The sequence below is a fragment of the Nipponia nippon genome, unplaced genomic scaffold (assembly GCF_047370975.1).
Source record: "Nipponia nippon isolate SJK-2023a ecotype South Korea unplaced genomic scaffold, ASM4737097v1 scaffold_16, whole genome shotgun sequence".
Classification (NCBI taxonomy): Eukaryota; Metazoa; Chordata; class Aves; order Pelecaniformes; family Threskiornithidae; genus Nipponia; species Nipponia nippon.
The window spans coordinates 7,124,651-7,146,585 of NW_028262332.1; the positions used below are offsets into that span (position 1 = coordinate 7,124,651).

A 21,935-nucleotide genomic window follows, 5' to 3' on the forward strand; every position below is an offset into this window, starting at 1 on the left:
CACAGGCAGGGCCGGGCGGGCAGGGGCAGGGGCGGGCAGGGGCCGGGGGGTCCCCGGGCAGCGCCCCCCGCCCGCAGGCTCCCGGTGGCGGGGGGGGGGGGGGGGAGGTCCCCCCCAGTGGGGCGGTGCCGGGGCTCGCCCCGCCCCGAGCCCCCCCATCGGCACGTGAGCGCCCGTGACGCGCGGCGCGAGCCCCCCCCCCACCCGCCCCGGTCCCGCCCCGCCGCGGCGCCCCCGCCCCCCCGTCCCACTTCCGGCGGAAGCGGGGGGCTCTTTCCCTTTCCGGGTGCGGGTCCCCGGGCGGAGCGGCGGGACGGCGCGGCGGCGGCGGGCGGGCGCGGGGCGCGTGTCATGGCGGAGCTGGCGCAGGGGCAGAGCGCAGCGCCCGTGGGGATCAAGCCCGAGGGGTTCGTCGACGCTCTGCACCGGGTCCGGCAGGTAGGCGCCTGCTGGGCGGGCTGGGGGCGGGAGGAGGCCGCGGGGCGACGCTAGGCCGCGGGGCTGAGGCGAGGCGCGGAGCCGCCGTGAGGGGCTGGGCCGCGGCCCCGCTGCCCCTCTCCCGGCAGGCCGGAGCCGGCGGCCCCTCGCAGCAGCCCCGGGGCTGTCCCCTGCGGGGGGCGGTGGCGCCGGGGCGAGGGGCAGGCCGGGGCGGCGGCGGGGCTCTCTGACAGCCCCCTTCGGGGCGAGTCGCGGCCGAGGCTTGTGATACGGCCGAAAGGCTGCTCTGCGGGGAAGGAGGCGGGCTGCAGCCTGCGGGAGCTCTCGTCTGCGAAACTGTCGTCTTGCACTTTGCAGTGGGTGGGTGTGAGCTAATGTTAATTCGTTTTTTAAACGAGGCCTTAATTGTGTGTTAGGCTAATCAGTGGAAACCCCGGCAGAGGGGGAGCTTTGCATTCCCTCCTGGCAGGGAGAGAGAGGGGGGAGTGAAGTGCTCCCAAAGGAATCTCTGAGCTTACCCGGCGCTAAAATGGAAACTTTCAGTGAAAGTGCCCAGACCTGCCGAATTCAACACCCTTGTCTTCAGTACAGCATATTCCAAATATTTCTGTGCTTCTCAGGTTGTGGAAAGTGGCTCCAGAATCAAGAAGCTGCTGCTAACAGTGCAGACTTTGTGACCGTTCATTGCACCTCTTCCACGTCTGTCGCAGGTGTTTATTCCATCTCTGAACAGCTCGCACTTTACTCATGTTTAGTAACTGCACCTTAACAAGGTGTAATACAGCTAAATACCGGGACCGCAGCCCAACTGGCGCTTAAAGACCCTGACTTTATTCTTTCCAATGTTACAGACCAGGTGGGAGAAATCTCCTGTTGCCCAGACTCGCTTTTCTCATTTCACTGAGAAACTTCCGAAGAAACTAAGCTGGACCTAAGACCTTTCAGGCGATCGCTCTAATGGAACTTAAGTGGTTTACCGTCGCTCGCAGCTCACTCGTGAATCAGTATGGCAGCCAGGCCGCATTTTGTGCGGTCTTCAGTGACCTGTACAGAGGCGCTCGCTGGTCTAGATGAACACCCTGCACCTTCCCAGAGGAGATCACGAGCTAGTCTGCTCTTCGGTTGTTGATTTCTTTCTCAGCATAAGTATTGCAGTAGGCAAGTTGCGTGTTAGCTGCCTCCTGGATGAGGCCACGCGTCGCTTTTTTCAGTGGCGAACAAGGCACTGTGGTCTTGATGGTATGCGATGTCTGAAAGCTTTGCTGTTAGCCCAGGGTTATCACCGTGATGCAGTTAAATTGAGAGGTATTGCAGCTGTGTTTGTCTTGACCTGATCGTCTGTTACCGAAGGTGCCTCATTGCAAAAACATCTCGTTGAATATCTGGTAATATTATCGTCTGCTAGCAGTTGAATGATCTTTGAATAACCTGTTTATGTAGAAGAAAACAATTATTTGGTGGTAAGTTGCAGCTTGTTGAAATTGTTTTGTGAGCATATTGAAATTGTTTTGTGAGCATGTTGAAAGTGCCACAGTACGTACCGCTCATCTGATCAGTAGCAGGTTAAATGTGAAGGTGGGGTGCCTCAGACGGTCTTAGGCTAAAACATAGCACTAACTGAAAATTCACTGAGGTGGTGCTGTGTGGTTGCTGTCATCATGTTTGTAGGGTGAATCTGTGAGGCCCCCGAACCCACACATGAAAGAGAGAGAATATTAAATAATTCTGTAGCCTGGCTCTGCTCACTTACTCAGATTTTGCTGTTCTTAAGTTCACTATGCTTGAAAGATTGTGTTGAGTTTCTGTAAGCCTACAGCTTGAGTTAGTCTGAACTGGAAGATTTCAAAGTCTTCCAAGCTGCCAACTTCAGGTCAGGCGCTGCAGCGTAGCAACCTTCCTGCTATCTTTTCACGCTGGAAACAAGTGAAAACTTGAAACAAGTGAAATGCGTGCTCTGCACGTATTCATGGGAGTGCAGTGGCCTACATTTTCGTGCAGACTTATGTGCTCCTGTTGAATGTGATTTTTTTTTTTTTTTTCTCCCATTAGTGGGATGAAAAGAATTGTTGGCAAGTGCTAAAATACTTCCCCCCCTGCAAAAGTACTTGATTTAATCTAGTTCCATAGAGGCTTTGTAAGGGAGTAGGTAGTCTTCTGCACAGTTCAACAGAACTAAATTGTCACTGGTGACTTGTTACCAAATGTGAATTAAGATGGTCTCAGTGGACGAATATTTCCCTCAAGCAGTCTGTGATGGAACGTCCTGGCTGAGAATCGGGTGGGATGTAAAGGCAGCTGCACCTAACACTTCTCTGGAGGTGGTGGCAGAGCTTTCGCCAAGTGTGTTTAATGTTTTTGCCTGAACTATACTGATCTGGTATGTAGATATCAGCTTTTGTACTGTTTCTATGGCCAATGCCATAGCCTTTTCTGAGTATTACTTTTGCTTAAGAGGATGAGGAAGCAGAGGAAAAAACTTCAGTCGTGGCTCTTGCTTTGTGGGTTGGTATGGCATCCTTGGCTTGACATTTGAACTCTTCCAAAGTTTAATCTTACACTTAAGACTAGTAATCAAGTTTACTAAATTCGGTTCTCATGAAAGCCATAACACTCAAATCAGGCTGTGGAATACAATGCTTAGCTATTAATAACTAAATAATTCAGGACAGGGAAGACTCCTGATCAATCACAGTAACTGCATTCCTCAAATTCACTGGGGTGTGAGATGACATATAAGAGTAAGAAATCTGGAATACCTTTGAAAGAAATAACTTGTATGTTGCTTTTGATGTTTGTGCTGGGCTTGTTTGGATTTTTTGTAGAGTCTTAAATATTTGAGATGTATCAAAAATTACTTTTTCAAGTGAATGCTGGGGCTTTGAGATGGTCTGTCTTGCATCTTCTGCACCACGGCTCAAGTGAGTGGATTAGTTTATGGATCATAGGTAGTGACCGATCCGTCCATCTGTCCGGCTGCTCCTCAGCCGGGTGGCTTTTCTTCTGTGGCATTTTGGGGTGGGGGGAAAAAAGAGGATGTTTGCTCCCCTTTTGAGTAATGAGATCAGAAAATAAGCAGAACTGCCTGTGCTTTGGACAAAAATGGATTTCTATCAGGCTGTCCCCGAGTCTTGTTCTTACTGACAAAACAGCGTCTTGCTTGTTTTTTACCCTCTCCTCTTGGCAGTCTCATTTTCAGTACATGTGTTTGCAGCACTTACTGGTTCCTTCTTCATATATGTGCTGTTCTTGTAAGCTGCCATATGTACTGCCTGAATCTGAATTTCTGGGAATGTTATGAAGAGGAAAGGCTGTGGCTTGGTAAGCCTGTAGCATGCCATCTTGGGTACCTTGAAAGTGGATGAATATCCTGAGACTGACTGAGTGTCAACAGGCTGTGTGTTTAAAATCCCTTTCTACTATCAGGCTCTAACTTCTAATTTCTGCGGAGACGGAGGGGTCTTAAGACTTACTTTTCTTTATCGCCTTGCAGAGTACTTTTTCAGATCATCCTCAAATAGATTTAGGGCTTTGCAATTACTCTATTATTTAGGAAAACCACCTGTGACATGAAACTTAAATGGTTGTGGACAGTTTCGCTACTTCCTACAGAGCTCTGGAGAAACGTCTGTCATGCAAACTCGAGTATTCTGCTCGACAAATGGGAAGAGTAGCAGAAATACTAGAATTGTCTGAAGGGCCAGGTGACAGCGCCTTATTGTTTCATATCCTGCTAATACCTAGAATTGGTGATTTTATCGGTTGCTGTTCTTTTGCAGGACAGCAAGGAGAGATTCTTCCCAGAAGCTAGGCCCTTTCTCTTGAAAGCTGAATTCTGCAGATGCTGGTGTTTGAGTCCTGCTGTGCCCAGCAAAGAAGCTTCATATTTAAAAGCGTTTTGGTATTACACCATTTTTAAAGAGTGTTAAAGGTATAGAAGGACAGAAGTGCAAGGTATAGGAAACATGTATTCCTCACACAACTTTGTGGGTTATTTTGTTTGTTTTTCTTGGCTTAACCAGTGCAATCTGTAGCTCAGGTTTGTACTGTGTCCTTTATAGTGTTTGTTGGAGAGCTTTATTTTGGGGAAGTCAGGTGCAGAAACAGTTCTGTGGTAGTGATACTTTTTTCCAGTGTATTTCAGAGCTTAATGAAATGGATGTATTGGGTTTAGGAAAAAAGAAAAAGGAAAAAAATGAAGACTGACATACAGCAGGACAAAAGCAGTGGCTAGCAGTACATTACTCAAGGTCATTTAGTCAGATAAGGGCTAGGTCTGCTTACTTTTGCTGTTTTCTAACTTTTGTGCTTATCTCCCTGCTGAACCTATAGTAAAAACTGAGGTTCCCATTTTAAGTTGAACATAAGAAGTTAAAATGTATTTTAACTGCTACATCTACTTAAAAAGCACAAGTTAATTTTGCAGGGTATTTTTTCCTGTTGTAGCAAGGTGGCGTGTTGTCTGCCTGTAATCCAGTGGCAGCTGGGAGGCTTTAGAGATAAGGGTGCAAGTTTAAATAAAGCAGAAAAAAAAAAAGAGAAAAACATCCCAAAAGCTGATAATGTAAAAATTGATTTGACTCTCTTATTTTTGTCCTTTACTTGGAGGGTTCTGTGCCCGGGCGATAATTGTGTGCTAAGCACGAGTAGGGGTTTGCAAAGCTCTCCTGCTCTGGGAGCAGTCAGCCTTAGTGCTGGTGATCTCTTCTTGTGCTTTGTGCTAGCTTCCTTTTGTAGGCCAGCTTCTGCTATCCACAGACAATTTTTTTTCTTTCCCTTGTGCGTGTTGTGTGTGATTTCAGCTTCAGCCTGTCAGCTAGCAGCTTCCACAACTTACAGATTTTTTCGAGTAAATAACCACTAACAGAAAGAGAGTTCATAAAGGGCATGTTAAAATCAAATGTTCCAAAACATGCCAGGGTATGTTATACCTGACACTGTTCCTTTTGGCATACGTTTGTAAGTTATTATGTGAAAGCTTGTAATCGTTATAAAATGTATTTTTAAATTTATTTTTCAGCATTGAAGTAGTCAGGAAACATTTGTGCTCTTTGTACCTTTGTTAAAATCCTCTGCATCCCAAACATAAGGGGAAGGCATGGGGGCAAAGGGCAGGAACCGTGGATGCAGTACAGCTTTCAGTCAAAAAGCAAGGCGTTACCTGGCACTCTCTAGTGTGGAGTGGACAAGGGGTAGTCGGTGTTAATGCTTTCAGAATCAGATTTCTATGGGCTTATTAGTTTTTGGATGTGTTGATAGGCAAGGTGCTTGTCAGCCAAGCTTTGCTACACGATCGCTGTGCTGGTCCTGCAGGAAGACTTTGTTCTCTAGCTCCTGGGATTTTTGACACAACAAAGTTGTTGACTTTCTAAAAGAGGACGGGAGGGAATGGGCTATGATAAGAAAATGGTCAAAACTTGGAGCACTTTTCATGCAAGGCATTGAAGAGAATGTTTTCTATTCTTTTTCTAAAAGCAGTGCCCTCAATCTTTCAAGATTATGTCAAATAGCTTTTTTTTTTTCAGTACCCTGTGGTTCTGAATCTTGGGCAATTGTTTATTCCACTGCAGCAGCCGATAGTGTCAACAACCAGAGTTACTGTAGATGTCTTTCTTTTGCAGTAAAACTCAAATTTTAGAAACACCTTTAGTTATATTTGTCATTTGCCCTTCTCTTCATTTAAAACGTATCTGTGTAAAATGCTCTTTCATCTGTTCCTGTTGCTTATTCTCTGGTGAAATCCCAGTTATAATAGAGTGAGATCAGACTCCTAGTAAAGATCCTATTCAATGATTTTCTTTTTGCTGGAAAAGGAAGCAAACGCTGTAGAATACGCCGTGCTTTATATTTGTTCTGTAACCGCTTTGTTCTGCGCTTGCTTATTATAGCAAAGTACTTTATGTAGGCAAGGGGTGCCGTGAGCCTGCAGTTTGCCTGGCCCTGAAGGGGGTATTAACTGGGGTGCAGCACTGAAGTAACGCACCTGTATGGTTCTAGAGTGGGCTTGCATCAGTTAGCTTGGAGAGCAGGTGAGACAGCTCCCTTCTGTCAGCATCCATCTGTATAGATGTCTCCCAAATGTCATTAGAGACGAGCTTAACTTTTCACTTTTATTAAGTGGTGGTTAGATCTCTCTCTCACCTGGTTTATTTGCTTACTTTAGTCCCCTTACTGTGATACCTGACTGTCTCCTCTTTCCTGTAAATATCCTCCTTGCATCCTGGCTCAGCAGGGAATGGCTGTTATCCCTCTGTAAGGGATGGAAGCAGAGGCACAGGCAGCATTAGTCGTGTTTGTGCTGTATTGACGGCTGCAGGAAATGGAAACTAATTCTGGGCTAATAGTTTGCCCACTGGCTTATTCTTCGTACAGTAAACACAGGGTGATCCAGTCTCTTTGACAAGGAGTTCCCAAACCTGTCCTTGTGCTGTGTATTTTCACATTCTTCTCCCTCCACTCCCCCCACTGATGTGCAAGTATGCATTGCTATGTATCAGGATATGCACGGCAGCAGGAGGAAGCGTGTGTCCTCCTACACAGCTATGGTGGAGGCAGCTTCTCCAGGACAAAGCTAGTGAGCTTGTTTAACTCTCCTCCTTGCAAGATACAGCTTGTCAGCTGTCCATTGAGTGAACAAACCTGAATATAATGTTCCAGGGAGTAAATACCTGCTTATGATCAGGAAGAGGAACTGGGTGAATGCGATCTTAATTAAACAAATATCAATAGCAAGCAGAAAATTGTTTCCTTTACAAATGAAGCACTTCTGTCTTGGAACTCTTATAAAGCCACCTATATAGAAAATAGCTGAGAGAAGATTGGGCTGGGGTAAATGCCTTATTGGACGAAAGCATGTTTAGCTGTGGTGGTTGAAACTTCAGGTATGCTAATCATGCTTTTATCCTCTATTTTTATAGATTGCTGCTAAAATTGGAGATATTCCTCACTTGAATAATTCCACAACACTTGTGGACCCATCAGTCTACGGTTATGGAGTGCAGAAACGGCCCCTGGATGACGGAGGTAAGCTGGTTACGATTAGTCAATCTTGTGGATGCAGCTCCTGAAATGCATCTATGGAGGCAGTTGTCTGCTTTAAGGACAGAAATCAATGCATCTTTCAGTGTATAGAAATTTTATACAGCATTCCCTGTGCTGTTTAGTCTTATCTAGATAGCACAGGGCTCCTAGGCATTAGTATTATTAATGTGAAGCAATTCTTTCTTAGTTAATGAACTTTGGGTATTAGCAAAAGAACTCTAATTTAAATCTTGTTCTGTGGTAGTTGGGGGGAGGGAGGGAGGAGGATGTGCTTATTGGAACTGTGCTGGAGCCTGGTATAGGGTCCTGGTATAGGGTACCAGATATATGTAGTAAAGCTGTTTGTCCCTGATGACCTTAATTTCTGAGAGCATACAGTGTATAGGGACAGTGTTACGTGTGCTCCTTTCCCAGTGTAGCAATGGCCACAGCACAGTAATTGAGTCACTGTCAAGAGTTCTGATCGCTTTGTACATGAATTTTAAGGAGAAGGGGTGTTGATGCAAGTTGGAAGGAAACTTCCCGTATTAGGCTTAGCTTTTTTCATAATTATTCTTTGAGGATTCTTAGATCTCTGAAGCATTTAATGTTGGCCACAGCCAAAGAATAATTTACTGGGTGGACCATATCTGGGAGCTGTAATGAGTTAATACTGTATGAAGTGTGACAATTTTAAAATAAGTTATTAGTTTCTTATCTTTGGTGGGAACAACAAGAATGTTAGAACAGGTGTTTTCTTTTTTACAAATCTAATGATGTGCACTGTTACAAGAAGTGTTTAAACTTATTAGCTGCTGCTGTATGGATGCAAAGAGCTCACCTTTTCCTGTGGTTGGTTATAAAAAAAAAAAAATGTGGCTGTCTTCCTATTTCCTTTAGTATTATTACTGACACAAGTAGCCCTGCAAGGTGATTCTCTCCCCCCCCCATATGTTCAGGAGTAGTGAGGAGATAAGCAAAGCTGCTGCCTAGCACTTCGTTTGGAAATAATTTTTTCTGTCTGATACAAAGCTGTGTGGGGCAAAGGCTGAAAATACTGCATGTCCACTTCTCGTGCTGAAAAAACGTGCTGGAGCACGGGGAGAAGTTTCTTTCATGTGGAGCCTCTGGCTTGCTAACATTACTGGTTTCTGAACACGTGCCACAACCCACTTTGTTCTCTGGTGTTGGCTGTGTTTGAGCAAGAGGTTGCTGCTCCTTTGGTTTGGTGTTTTAGGAAAGAATGGGTTTATCTGGGTGAGCCCCTGCGCCTTCTATCTCAGGCTGGAGCATCACCGTGTCTGTGAGAAGCCAGAGGCCTGGTATTACTGGTATGTGTTGGTTTCTGTATGGGAAGGTGCTCGGCTGTCAAGCAGGCTGTTCAGCATTGAAGAATGCTGAGCAACTTTGAGCTGTGTCTGAATGGCTTAGATAAGTGGCTGCATGTGAAAAAGAACAAAAGGAGCCTTCTAGGAACGGGTCATTCATAACAGTAGTCCTATCTATTTCTTTCATTGATCCATCAGACTGAACCGAGAAATCTGACCTCTTGACGGCATGGGTTTCTATGAACTTTTAACACGTGAAATGGTCATAGCGCTTAATGACAGCGCAAGTTAGACTTTGTACTTAAACTTTTACTGGTGAGCCCTGTTACTTGCTGAGCCTTGTTTGTGTTGACACAAACCGTGTCGATGCAGTTGGAGCCTGGGCTATAAATGTACGTTACTGCTGGTTTCTTGCGCTGTGGTAGGTAACTCCACGGAGCAGGTATCGCTCCTGGGAGAGCCTCCAGAGTGGCTGTACTCTGAGTGTTGCACTGGCAGTTGTTCTGCTGATGCAAAGACCTACGGGTGTTTGCTCACCCTGGGTGCTTGTTCAGCACTGGGTCGTGTTTGTAACTTTTAAAAGTAGCTCCGAGCGCTGTATTTGCCCTTGGGTTCTTCATATACATCTGTAGATGTTATAACTTTGTTCAACTCCCTTCCCAAAAATTTGATCTGTGAGATCTTAGAGGAGAAGAGAAATGATGGAAGTAATATTTTAAAGAGCTGGAATTTCATGAAGAAAACAGAATTCTCAGGGTAGGAGCAAGGGTTGTATCGCTTCTTTCAGCTTTGGTTATCTTGGGTTTTATTTCTAATGGCATTAGTAAATCCTGTACTGAAATACAACCGTGTGATGAGTTCCCCACCTAACCACATAATCCTCCTGCGCTGCTCTTTAACTGCATCCCCAGAACTGCAGCCTGGCCAAGGCACTCCTGAAGTAGCGAGTGCTTCTTGCTCTGTATTTGTTTGTGGTATGAGCCACACCTTAGTCAGTCTTGGGCTACCTGCTCTTGCTGCCATGGCGTTAAAAGTCTAATGCAGCTTTGGCTTTAGGCATCTGGAAGATGGCAGTTGTTTTTAATAGGACACTTAAATTAGGAAAGCACTTCCCATTTGGATGATCTTTTAGTCCTCTGTTAGCTGCGAACCCGGGATGTTGGGATTGCGTGCCCACACTTTTCTCCATTTTTCTGCTTGTCCGTAGACAACGGTTTGGAGATGTTGTTGTCAAGAAGCGATTATTTATATTGTTACGCATGCTCTAGAAACTTTATAGTGCGGGGGTTTGGATGCATTCTGCTGCTCTGGATAGCTTGGAAACAAATCTGGTGGTAAATCGTTTGATTGTTTACTTCTGTATACTGCATGTTCACGGCTGGGTGCAGTTCTCACTGCTTCCATATCCCCATGTGGCTGTTAGAAAATTACTTCTGTCCCTAATACTCCTGAAAAAATTGGGTTCAGGGGAAGTATTTAAGGTGACAAGAAAACTGTCTGTCTTTCAGGAAAATCTAATCTGCCTGTCCGTTTCTGTAAACAGATGCTGGCGTGGCTGATTGATGTCAGCTTAGGAAGTGCTCTTAAGACAGGGTGACGGCGTGCTGGTCAAAACAAATTCAGCTGCTTTTAGAGCATTTCCAGGAAAAATAGATTTGTCATACTATTGGAAACCAGAACGTGTGAGTGGCTTTTGCACTTCCCTTAACATAACCTTCATCTGAAATGAGGAGCTGCTAGGATTCGCCCTGGTGACCTGGCCTATTCGTATTAGATGGAGCTTGAGACTGATTATTTCTCTTTTCCCCGGCTTCTTTATTTCCCCTTTCTGGAAACAACTTTAAAGTAATCCTACAAATAGTTATAGTGCAGAGAGGAGATCAGGTTTATTTGTACTGCTCACAGTAAGTCATAGTTGGCATTTATGTGGCCACTTGCAGCAGTTAATGTTCCTCAGCGAAGGTGAGCGCTGGAGATAAGGTTACCTCTGAGCTGCAGAGACCTGGTGGCATCTTGCTTATGGCTCACTGCTGAGGATAGATCCCAGCCCTCCTGCATGGCTAACGGGTGCTCCTGGCCTCCATTGTAATTATTGGGTCCCTCTAATTACCAGCACAATTTAATAAGTTTATTTAATGCTAAATAATCCTTAAAGAAACAGCCTCCTTATTCAAAGGAAGCAGGGATCTAGTCTGCTGGAAAGAGACTGATCACCAAAACGTTAGCCTTTGTTTGCCCTGTTTTGGACCGCTTTGAAGAAGCTTCCAGTGATATATGTAGGGTTAAGCAGCAGTGTTGCAGCTGAAGGCTGGGGCATCCTTTGAGTCTGTGGAAAGAAAGATGGGAGACCTTGGAGAAGCCTCACACCCCCCTCTCTCCATCCCCTGCCTTCCCCAAGCTTCTGTGGTGCATCCAAATATGAAGACAGCCTGTTTTGGTGTAATAAAACTTGATTGTAGTAGAGCCAAGGGGCTGAAACACAGCATGATCCTGTTGTACAGAATACTTTATTCTTTTGCTCCAACATGTTTTCAATGAAAATAGCAATAGGCAGAAGGAAATCTTATCCCTGTCTTACTGATGATGAAAGTTAGTAGTGATGCTCCTTGACACATCTGTAGCAGCAGGAGGACCAGGGCAAAAGTCCCAATCTCTCGGCAAAAAGTGCAATTTAGTGTAATAATTTGTGTATTTTAGTGTAATACACAAAATCCCAATGTTCTTCAAACTTCAACTTTACAGATCACCATTTTTTAAATAAGGCAGTTTAAGGAAGGACAAAAAAGCCTATAAAGATTTGCAGTGAAGGCAGACATGAAAATTATTAGGTTTTGACCATTTAATTAAAGAAAAGCTTAGCAATATTTAATGATGAAGAATTAGGGTAACTAATGTCTTCCTCGTAGTTTTCTAAGATTTATGATGATCCCATTTTGGTTCAAAAGTATGAAATGCAACCCTGTTCCGCTGCTCTCCAAGAGATGCGTCGCTCTGATTTTATTCTAGCCATGAAGATATTTGTGACGAGATTGTATATTCCCATCATGCACATTAATTTAGTGGGAGGAACTGCTCTGTTTTATGGGGTGGAAAAAAAATTCACATTTGTTTTGAGTGTCTGTTAGGTAGAATTCAGTTAAGGTGAAGCCTAAAGCAGAGTGAAGAGTTATCAACCAGCAGGTGCCATTAATAGGAAATTGTGCTGATTTTATTCAGTATTTTTCCTTATTTGCAGTAAAATGACTGCAGTTACAGTTAAATTGTACTCAATAGATGTAAAAGGGGGAAATATGTACGTGGCTTGTCAAGAGTTCAGCCCCCTCCCTGGCGTGAAGAGGGAGATGGTGGAACAGAACATCAGCTTTCAGTCCTGCAGCGAGCACCGTCTGCCCCAGCCCTGCCTCTCTATTAGTCCCTGTCTTTCAGAGCAAAATGGGCATGTTGGAGAAGGAATGGACCTGTAGGTTGTTGGAACCGGGAGCTGTGCCGTTTCTTTTTTTCCCCCAAAACGGAGAGAAATCATAACTGACTTCAAGGAAATCACTCCCAGTTCTCTCCATCTGCCTTCTGTCTCAGCTCATGGAGAGGTTATTTGTGAAATGTGGAAGGAATGATCTCACACATAAGTTATTGCAGCTTAATTTTTTTAACCAATTTATACAATAAATATACAGTAAGGCTGATACCAGTCTGGGGTGGTGAATGGCTTACTATGTTTGTATAGTACTTGGAATGGGTTGGAGACATTGTTATGTATATCTAAAGCATTATTTCCCTGACTGATTTAACTTGCGCTGGTACAGTTTTCCCCTAAGAAGTTGTCTTTTTCAAGTGTAGGATTGTGTTACAAAATGAAGGCTCTTCCGTTCCTTGCGTGAACTTCAGGAGTTGATTATAGGATGTGTATCTGTCTCATAATTTGTGGGCAGCGGCTGCAGTGGAACAGACTGCTAAGAGAGCTGTTACGGTGAATTGAAATGCGAAGTGGATATTTAAATACAGCCTTGGAGTGTTAAGAGCACTCTTTCTGGCGTCTTGGGATAATGAGTGGCCTGGTCCTTGGCAAGGGCGATTCTCCCGTACTACAGCAATAGCCGCCAGACCTATCGCGCGTAGTAAAAATACTCGGAGCACAGTTTGGGGCAAGATGGCGAGATTCTGAATTTGGTCGTATTTGCTCAGCTCTGCGGTAGTAGCTTATCAGCTAGAGCAAATATTCCCCGTTACATCACCCACCTTTTTCAACTGCGGTATTGATAGTTATCAAATTAGAGCTTTTTATATTCAGGGTGAGAATATGCAAAGACAAATCTAACGGAGTCAATAACGCAGCAGTTGTCTTATCACTGAGTGTGGGGAGAGTAATAGAATATATATGCTGTCGATATTTTGGTCCTGAATTATTATGAAGGTATTGACACACAGCAGAAATACAGTATTGACTCTCTTTGTCTATTTTATTTGAGTAAAATGTTTGGCTGCAAACTTTATGCATTTTTCTGCCGGATTTGGAGAGTGTGGGATGCATCCGCTTTCTCACCCTGCCAGCTGATTGCCAATTTATTTCAGGTCAAAGAATGTGCAGGTTGCTGCAAGGTAGTTTGAAACAGCGTCTTTATTATCGCAGCTCACATGTTGGCCGGTTTCATTTGTTTCGCTACTTGTGCCCTCCAGGCATGCAATATAATCTTTCAACTGGTTGTTAGGACCAAATGGTCTGGTTTTTAGCTGGTTTGCTGCAGGCAAAGTCCAGTAGGAAGCCCAGCAGGGCATGTGTTCCCACTTTGCATGAGTTGGTCTAATGATATTTTCCCCATTAACATTTGGAAGAAGGATCTAATCTGTGGGGGGAGAAATCTGTTTGGGGGTTGTCAGCTGGGGAGATAACTGCTAATCATAAATGGACCACCAGCTAACATCGCAGATATGCCTGGAATGTGTGTATTCAGTAAAACGTGGTGGTTTATTAAAAAAAAAAAAAAAAAAAGCTGTTTGGGTGCCACAAGGTTACTTAACAGACCTATTCCTTTAACAGGTCTCCGTGTAAGTGGGCTCCATGGAGCACAGATAAGAGAGACAGAGAGAAGTATGTGCAAGCGGTCTTTATTGCTTTTTGCCGAGACTAAATCTCCGAGTCTGCTCAGCTTTTATTTTTGTTTTTTAGTGCATACCAGTCTGCTTGAAATTTCTCTTCTCCCCACCCTCTTCCCCCCCTTTTTCCTTTTTTTTACTACTTTGGGCTTAATTTGGGAAGGGGGGAGGTTAGTTGCAGGGATTTGGATTTGGGCAGGCAGGATTTTCTCCCATGACTCTCAGCATGGGGAGACGCAGATCAATTCCCTATCCTGTGTTCAGCTGGACACTGGGTTATGGTGTGTGTTGATCAAGAAATCCCCTCCTGTTTTGTACCACATAACACATTCATTTCAGCCACTGAACCTAAATTACTGTTTTGCTTTTCTTTCTTTTTTGATGAAATGGTAAGAACTCTTTTTCTATAGGGATGAAGTTAGTTTATCCGTGCTAATGCTTTGATTTTTTTTTCCTTTTTTCTCTCTCTGCCACAGTAGGTAACCAGTTAGGGGCCCTGGTACATCAAAGGTAAGCAGTGGGTTATGTTTTATTATTTATTGATCAATTCTAATTGTTTATTGATCCACCATCTGTAGTAGTGTTAGGAAGTCAGAGGTTGAGAATGTGGAGAAACTGTCAGCTTAGGTTTTCTCTAGGCTGGCGTTTCTGCTAACCCTTTAAGGCTGTTTGTTGTGATGAAGAAAAAAGAGTTGATGTGAAACTTGGATTTGGTTCCTGAAAATCTGCAGGACCGAGCAGAATAAATTCTCTCTCCTCTCCCTTCCCCTGCCCTGGGCGGGAGGGAGAATGAAAAGGTAAAAAAAGCTCCGGCATTTTGGCAGGAGTTGGAAGTAGAAAATGGGCAGGTAGATTTTTTTTTTTTTTAGTTCTTAGTTTTTATTTTAATTTTGTTGGTGTAATATGACCTGGGATGACTCCTTTGTCAAAGATGGTTTGGGGAGACTGAAGCAAGTATGAGTTGTTGTGCAGCACGCCTTAGCATCTAAAACAAAAGTGAAATTCTCAGTTTTCCTCAAATCCTGCTCTTAAGGAATTGACTGTCTTGTTTTGAGTAGGAAGGGGAGAGCATTTCTAAAGCTGGATTCACCTTCGAGCTAATAGTAGTGCATTGCCCTCATAACCAGCTATTTGTTAAGGGCCTCAGCAGAAAGGATAAGCGATATACGTAAAAACCTTCAATTTTTAATGGTTAGGTTAAAGCTAACGTCCAGCTAGGGCAGCAGAGAGAAGGGTGGGCAGCGTTGTCTGCTCTGCTGCTACCTGCCACCCCTCTTCTGCAGGAGTGATGTTTGCGTAGGGAATTGAAGAGGCTGAAAAGCCTGAAATGGTTTCTCTCTGGGTTTGGTGGTTGGTTTTCTGCTAGGTTAGCTTCTTTGTCCAGCTGCAACTGTTCCTCCGGCACAGGGTGGTTAACAAAGGATGCAGGATAGGACGTTTTGGCAACAGACTGGGTTTATTCCAGGTTAAAAAGACGGTAATTCTGAACCTCTCTGTTGTGGGTATGGATGGCACCGTTTGGTTTTGCATCTCTGCTGGTGAGCCTCAGGACAGTGGAGAGTACTTTATCTACAGGTTAGCTGGCAAAGTCTAATGTGTATTTCATACCTTCCCTAGCTGATCTAAAGCCAAAAAATAGGAAGATTTTAATATACCTCACCACAAAACCTGCATTGAACTTATTATGCAGGTGTTTCATTGCTTTTGAGATTGCTGAACGAATTGTATATAATGCCTATCTGAATATATGGAGTTTGCAAATTCCATATTCATTGTGTTGTATTTTCTACGAGAGAGAAATGGCGAAGCAAAAAACCATCCAAGGTAATTCCTTTCTACTTGACTACGGTCAGGTCTTAGGAAATTGCTTTGGGTGCTATGTTTTGAGGCAGAGACACATTGAAAAAGTCCAAAGAGCAATAGATATGGAAGTCTCGAGGTAATAAGTCTTCAAAGGATAATTGAAGACAGCTTTTATAAATTCCAAGGAAAAGAATGATAAGGACAAGCAGGCAAAAGAAAAAGATCTGTGAATATCGGAGGGGACATTCATATCAGGATTGGCTTTGGTGAGTGTCTCTTGGCAAGAGCATATCCAAAAGTAGTAAGCAAAGACTGTGGCTTCTAAGGTCTAAACCAAATATTAAAGAAACTTTGTCATTAGTCCGTTAAATCTGTCTGGAGCAAGAATGACAAAAAGAGGTTTTTCTGTCAGTTCCCTTGAAGATAATGGAGAGTAGACTGGAAATGTATCCAGCGTAGGAGAAATTAGGTGATCACGAGAGGTCTATTCTAAAACAAATGATTTTGTGATGTAGTGTTTACTTGTGTGTGCAAAAGCGTAATGCTGTGCCTGGTTTCCATGGCATGGACATAGTTGTCTTCCAAATTGTTCCTTGTAATAAGTATTTGATTTTTTTTTATCTTCCTTTTTTTTCTTTTTTTAGGGCTGTAATAACAGAAGAGTTCAAAGTGCCTGATAAAATGGTTGGATTTAGTAAGTACCTTGGATGCTTTTGATGTATTTCTTGATGTGTCTTCTGTGCAGGAATGCAGGTTATTCTGACATGCTCACAAGTTTTTGTGCTTGCTAGCCTTGATAAGCCTTGTCTAATGTTGTCTTCATGGGAACCAGATGAACTGTCTTTAAAATCTGGGTGCAAACTGCACGGAAAAGCTTCGTGTCCCAGTAATAAGAACACGACTGTGTGGTATGGGTTACTGAGAGTTTTAGTGATTCTCTCCTTTAAATTCCCACTAGCACAGTACATAAACAAGTCAAAAGTGAATTTATTTCCCCTCACTGAAACATTTTACTTCCTTTGAGCATGCAAAACTGTGAGAGTTGAGGGAGGAAAACAACATTTAAATGTTAAAATAAGAGTTGACTTAAGGCAAGTTAAACAGAATTTTAAATCTCTCATACCTTTGCTGCAGGGAAACACAACTAGCATGAATTGCTCAGATGAGAATTTTTCCTAGATTTGAATTCCTGATAGTGTTCTCTTTCAAGCTTGGTCCTAATTTCTCTCTTCCTCTTGATGATCATTACTCTTCCCTTCAATGGCACCTCCTGCTGTTGTATTACTACAGTGATTGCATTGACTCTTCTACTGCTACATCTTTGTGTAGCTTTTCCAATTTGATATATGAAGAGTAAAAAGGAAAATAACAGGCCATGATAATTACCCCTTAGTGCGTGAAGTTTTGTTCTGAAACGAAAGACACTAAAACTGTAACTCAAATTCCTGCAAAGGAAACGCTCGCTCTCCTCCTGCCAGACCCCTTCATTTATCGGCCCTGGTACCACGCGTGTGGGGGAACATCGGAGGGATGCCATAGCTCTGTGAGAGGGGAACCTGCGTGCTCTGTTGGTGCGTCATCTGTGTGTTAAACGTAGTCCTGGTCCAGGGGCAGACAGAGGCAGGAAGGTGGCAAACCCACAGCTGAGAGATGCTTCTGTGGGAGCATCTTGAGCCAGGCATACCTGTTTGACTTGACGGTTTTGCTCTTTTTTTGCAGTCTGGGAAGGACAGGAATGGTGATTGGCATAGTCTCTCCCCAGTATATCTCGTTGTGAAACAATGATGTGCTGACTCCAAGAGTTAAGGGAGATGGGTATTTGTTTTCACTTAAGGTTTGATAGAGCATTTCAGTACGTAGCAGTTTTGTCTGAGTGCAGACCAGCCAAATAGCATGTCCTTTGAAAAGAGACAGTAAAATATGAATTTTAAAGAAGAAAAGTCTTTGCCTTTTTTTAGTACCCCAAATAACTGGTTTGTTGGTTCAGGCTGAACAAGATATACTCTTCTAGCAGCACTCAAGCTAGTGCCTTATTTCTTGCATAGCATGTATTTCCATTTCAGTGCAAGACAGGCTTTTTTGTTTTGTTTTTCCAAGCAAATAGAATAACTTTCGGGAGTATCTTAATGTTTTTCTACTATGCTAAATTTGGTCATGCTGTGGATGCCTCTTCTGCAATCCTGGAGTCAAACTGTTCCTTTATAGATAGCTACAGCGGAGTAAAAGGGGGAAGGTGCTCTGCAGTTACTCAGAAGAATGGTATGTTCTGATGCTTTTTGAACTCGTTTCAGTAATCGGCAGGGGAGGTGAACAGATCTCACGGATTCAGGCAGAGTCTGGCTGCAAAATTCAAATTGCTCCAGGTAAGCACCTCTTTGTATGGCAGGTGAACAGCTTTTAATGTTGAAGGATGATGCGTCCATTAGATCAGGCATCTTGCCATGCTCATGGCGCATTACCACCGTTAACAACTGATATATATGCTAGGCTAACGTGCATGGGAGAGCTGTTGTAGGACTGTCCTCCCGACTAGCATAGAAAACAAGTTTGTCAGGTGGTTTGGGGAATGAAACAATTAAGGAACTATCTTTAACCAACAGATGGGTACAGTGCAAATGGACAATCCATGTTGTACTTAGACCTGAAATTGCAGCTGTTGAGTTTTCTCCTGGTGGTACCACTTTGCTCAGCTCTGTGGTTTGTCTCTGATTAGTCTGGTCAGCTCCTGGCAGAAGACGTTTCAGGAGGGTGGCAGCAGCTCTTCGTACAAATCGCCTTGCATGGAAAAAATGAGACCATCCGTTTGTTCTGTGCTGGTGCCTGTTTGCTTTGGGGAATACTGTACTACAGTGCTGTACAGGAAACTCTTGATGAGTGTAATCAACAAACTCTAATCAAGTTCTTACCCCTCCCTTTAACTGGCAGAGAAGGCTTTAAACGAATGCAGACATCCAGCAAATAATTTAAAATATGTTAACCCTGGATGTCTTTGAATTCATGAACATGCTCTGTGTGCAGGGGGGACAGTGCTTCCGCTAGTGTTTGGTAGTTACTGAAACAACTGCCATTTTTTTAATTCCATGTATTAAAGGTTTCCTTCTTGTTTCCTTTGTAGACAGTGGTGGGATGCCCGAGAGGCCCTGTGTACTCACCGGGACGCCAGAGAGCATTGAGTGAGTTCTGATTTCATTTTTCTCCTTTCTCCTTCTCTCTCTTCTCCCTAATGCTGTGCTCTGTCAGTGGTGCTACTTGGTTAGCCACACCAGCAAATGTTGGCCTAGAGAAACTTGAGGGTCTCTGGAGCATAGAACCTCTTGGTCTGATGCTTTAAACTGTGCACCTCAAAGGCTTTTTTCCAGTTGCAGTTTGAACCCTCTGCAGAAATTTCCGTGGAATTCCCCTCCGCAGGGCAAGGTCGCTCTTAGGGCACCTAGGATGCAGTTTTCTAACTGCAGCTTTCCAGGATACTGAGCTAAGCTGTTGAAGGGCACTTCTCTTCTCCCCTCTGCTTCCCTACTCCTATTGAGATGACCATCCTTCCAGCTGAAGAAGGGCTGCATGAGGCCTCCAAAGCCTGTTGGTGCCACTCCAGAATAATCTGGAGGTGTTGGTGTTGCAGAGCAGCATGAGGCCCATGGGTGTGCTTGCCTCTGCATCGCTGCCAACAAGAAGCAAAGGACTGAACCAAAGTCTTGAATTCTGATCCCTGCATGGTAGAGACACGTGGCCAGCCAGCAGGGGGTTTCTACTCTTTAGACCTATAGAAACTTTAGGGACAGTGTTTCCTCCCTCCCCCTTCCCAGGAGCTGAGTTTGAGACTCTCACAAACCAGTTGAGGACCTCCTGCTGGAACTGGATCCAGGATCCTCAGGCTTACAGGAACACACTTAACATATGGAGCTGCTCTTTCTCTCCCCAGCCTTTGGGTAGGTGGGTTTTTTAAAATCCATCTGGAAATCTTTGAGTTGCATTTGATAGTGAAAATACATGGGCGCAAAGACTGTCTCTCTAAAGAGAAGACACTCATCATTCTTCCATTCCTAAGAGATCTAAGGGTACTTAAATCTCCTTATTCTACCATAATACTGCAAGCAGTGAGCCAGAATAAATGTAATTGGCAAGCTCACATTATAGGGCCGGCAATGTATTCCTGCTGATATTGAAGTGCTTTTCCCCCTTTAGCAAAGGATATTTCAGAACAAGAGCAAAATATTAAAAAGCTGGGATGCCTGATGAGATGCAGTTGGGGGAAAATGGGGGAGAGGTATAGTTAAGACTTCATGGTTCTGAAATAAGCAGTTAAATGTAGTCATGTCCAAGGCTGTCTTTAAAGAAAATACAAATAAATAAAAAAAAGAAAGGTGAGAGTACTCAATTTGTGAAGCAGAACAAGGTGTTGAGGACATGGAATTAGGCGAAATTTAATTTAGTTTTGTGTTAAAATTCTCGTCGAGTTGGTTGTTTGAACTATTTTTTCAGGCTACTTGTAGAAAAAGAAAATGAAGTAAAGAAACCAATCCACATGTCAGACTTCTTTGTGAAGGGTTTTGTGAAGAGCGTTTCCGTTGGCTGTATCCAGTGGCAAACTAATAGGGTTAATTTCCAAACGACCCCTTCTCATCTGAAATACGTTGTGTATTAACTGTTGTAGTCTCTGTATTGTCACTAAAAGAACTTTATGCTAAATAGGAAGGTAGATGGATAAAACCTCTTAAGACTCTTCCAGAATATTGGAAGCGGGCTTCCAGAAATTCCATCTTTTGCCTTGTTTTGTGTGAAAGTCAAGAGAAAGCGGTGCTCTGATCCATGTGCAGCCTCAGGTCACCACCCCCTGAGCTGCCCGGGATAGCTGTCTGCTTGCGAGGGATGACTTTGTACTGTTTCTTCAAATCGACAGAGAGAAGGCAGTCCTCCTAGGGTGCCTGATATGGCTTGGTATGAAGTGGAGAGGAGGGGAAGACGCTGCTTTAGACTGAATAGGGAACTGGTGACTTTCTTCTACCTGCTTTGAGAAGGGTTGTGGGAGAAGGGCTGTGGGAGAAGGGCAGGCAAGTGATGTGTTGGTACTAGGAGCCTTCAAGATGAAGGGAAGCCCTGTCAGTTGCCTCTGACATGCTAAAGATTTTAGAGAAGGGATCTTTAATCTCCCAAATGCTTCTTTGTGTGTCTCTTCTCACCAGGAGTAGAAGAACCCAGTCTTTCACTGGTTGCTGCTGCAGTATCCTTGCCTTGCTTCGCGGTGTAGCTTCAGCACCTACTGCTTGGGGCAGAGGCTGTGTTAGAACAGTGTTCTGGTGCTGCTGGTAAGAGCAAGCAGAGAAGAGCAAGGCAGTTGCCTGTGACTGATCAGAGAGTGGTTAACCAATGTGCTGTGTTAGTATCAGAGCAGTGTGTGGTCTTTGTCTTGACCAAGAAGGAGAACAGAGCTTGAGTTTTACCGGATATTGTATATATGTTAAAAAAAGTTTAGAACCTAGAGCATCTTCATTCAAAATAAGCACCCCAAATGCTATAGCTCAACTATTATCCTTAACTTCCAAAGAGGTCAGAGCATGCTGCTGCTCTTCCTTCTCTCTTCCCCTTTCAAAAATCAAACTGCTTATAAGTAATATGATAGGGGAAAATATATGTCAAAGAGTTTAAAAAAAAAAAAAAAAAAAAGCAAACATTGTGCTAACTATGGTTTCCTCCATCTTTTCACTACTTCTCTCCCCGATCGCTTCCCATTCCGATGGTTCCTGGTCTCTTGGTCACGTGGAACAATGTTGTCTAATGGTTGTTTCCCTCGATTCTTTTCCAAAGACAAGCAAAACGGCTACTGGGGCAGATTGTAGATCGCTGTCGGAACGGACCTGGTTTTCACAACGATGTTGATGGCAACAGTACGATTCAGGAGATTTTGATCCCGGCATCCAAAGTGGGTCTAGTCATCGGCAAAGGAGGTGAAACAATAAAACAGTTGCAGGTGCGCAAGATGCATTTACTTTAGGGCTCTCTTCCCTACTGCAGCTTCTCTAGATCAACAAGAGCGTGCTGAAATGGAGAGCCTTAAATGCTCTAACCTTCTACAGCAGGGACTACTCTTCTGCCTTCGGAGAGCTGGACTCAAATCCAATCTTGTGTTAAAAAAGAAATCGGTTTGGCCCCAGCTACGCACGTAGTGGAGTTTTGCCAGAACTGTGAGAGAAACTCGTGTGCTTTAGATAACATTTGGTGCGTGCTGTTTAGGAGGGGATCCTTGTAGCCAAGAAAAGGCTA

At 44.0% G+C, this 21,935-nt stretch overlaps 1 protein-coding gene across 5 annotated transcripts in view; it reads left to right on the forward strand.

Annotated features, from left to right (window-relative positions):
* Positions 1-280: 280 nt before the first annotated feature.
* FUBP3 (far upstream element binding protein 3) overlaps positions 281-21,935 on the forward strand; it is a 41,175-nt gene continuing 19,520 nt past the window's right edge. For 3 of the 5 annotated variants that reach the window (XM_087753120.1, XM_087753123.1, XM_087753124.1), the window contains exons 1-8: positions 281-438; positions 7,353-7,458; positions 13,819-13,869; positions 14,351-14,384; positions 16,322-16,371; positions 17,969-18,040; positions 18,793-18,850; positions 21,480-21,642. In XM_087753120.1, the coding sequence (XP_087609246.1) occupies positions 352-438; positions 7,353-7,458; positions 13,819-13,869; positions 14,351-14,384; positions 16,322-16,371; positions 17,969-18,040; positions 18,793-18,850; positions 21,480-21,642 (621 nt within the window). In that variant the 5' untranslated portion in view covers positions 281-351. Of the gene's footprint in view, positions 439-4,214; positions 4,337-7,352; positions 7,459-13,818; positions 13,870-14,350; positions 14,385-16,321; positions 16,372-17,968; positions 18,041-18,792; positions 18,851-21,479; positions 21,643-21,935 lie in introns of all 5 variants that reach the window. The other 2 variants (XM_087753122.1, XM_087753121.1) reach the window with 2 other exon arrangements.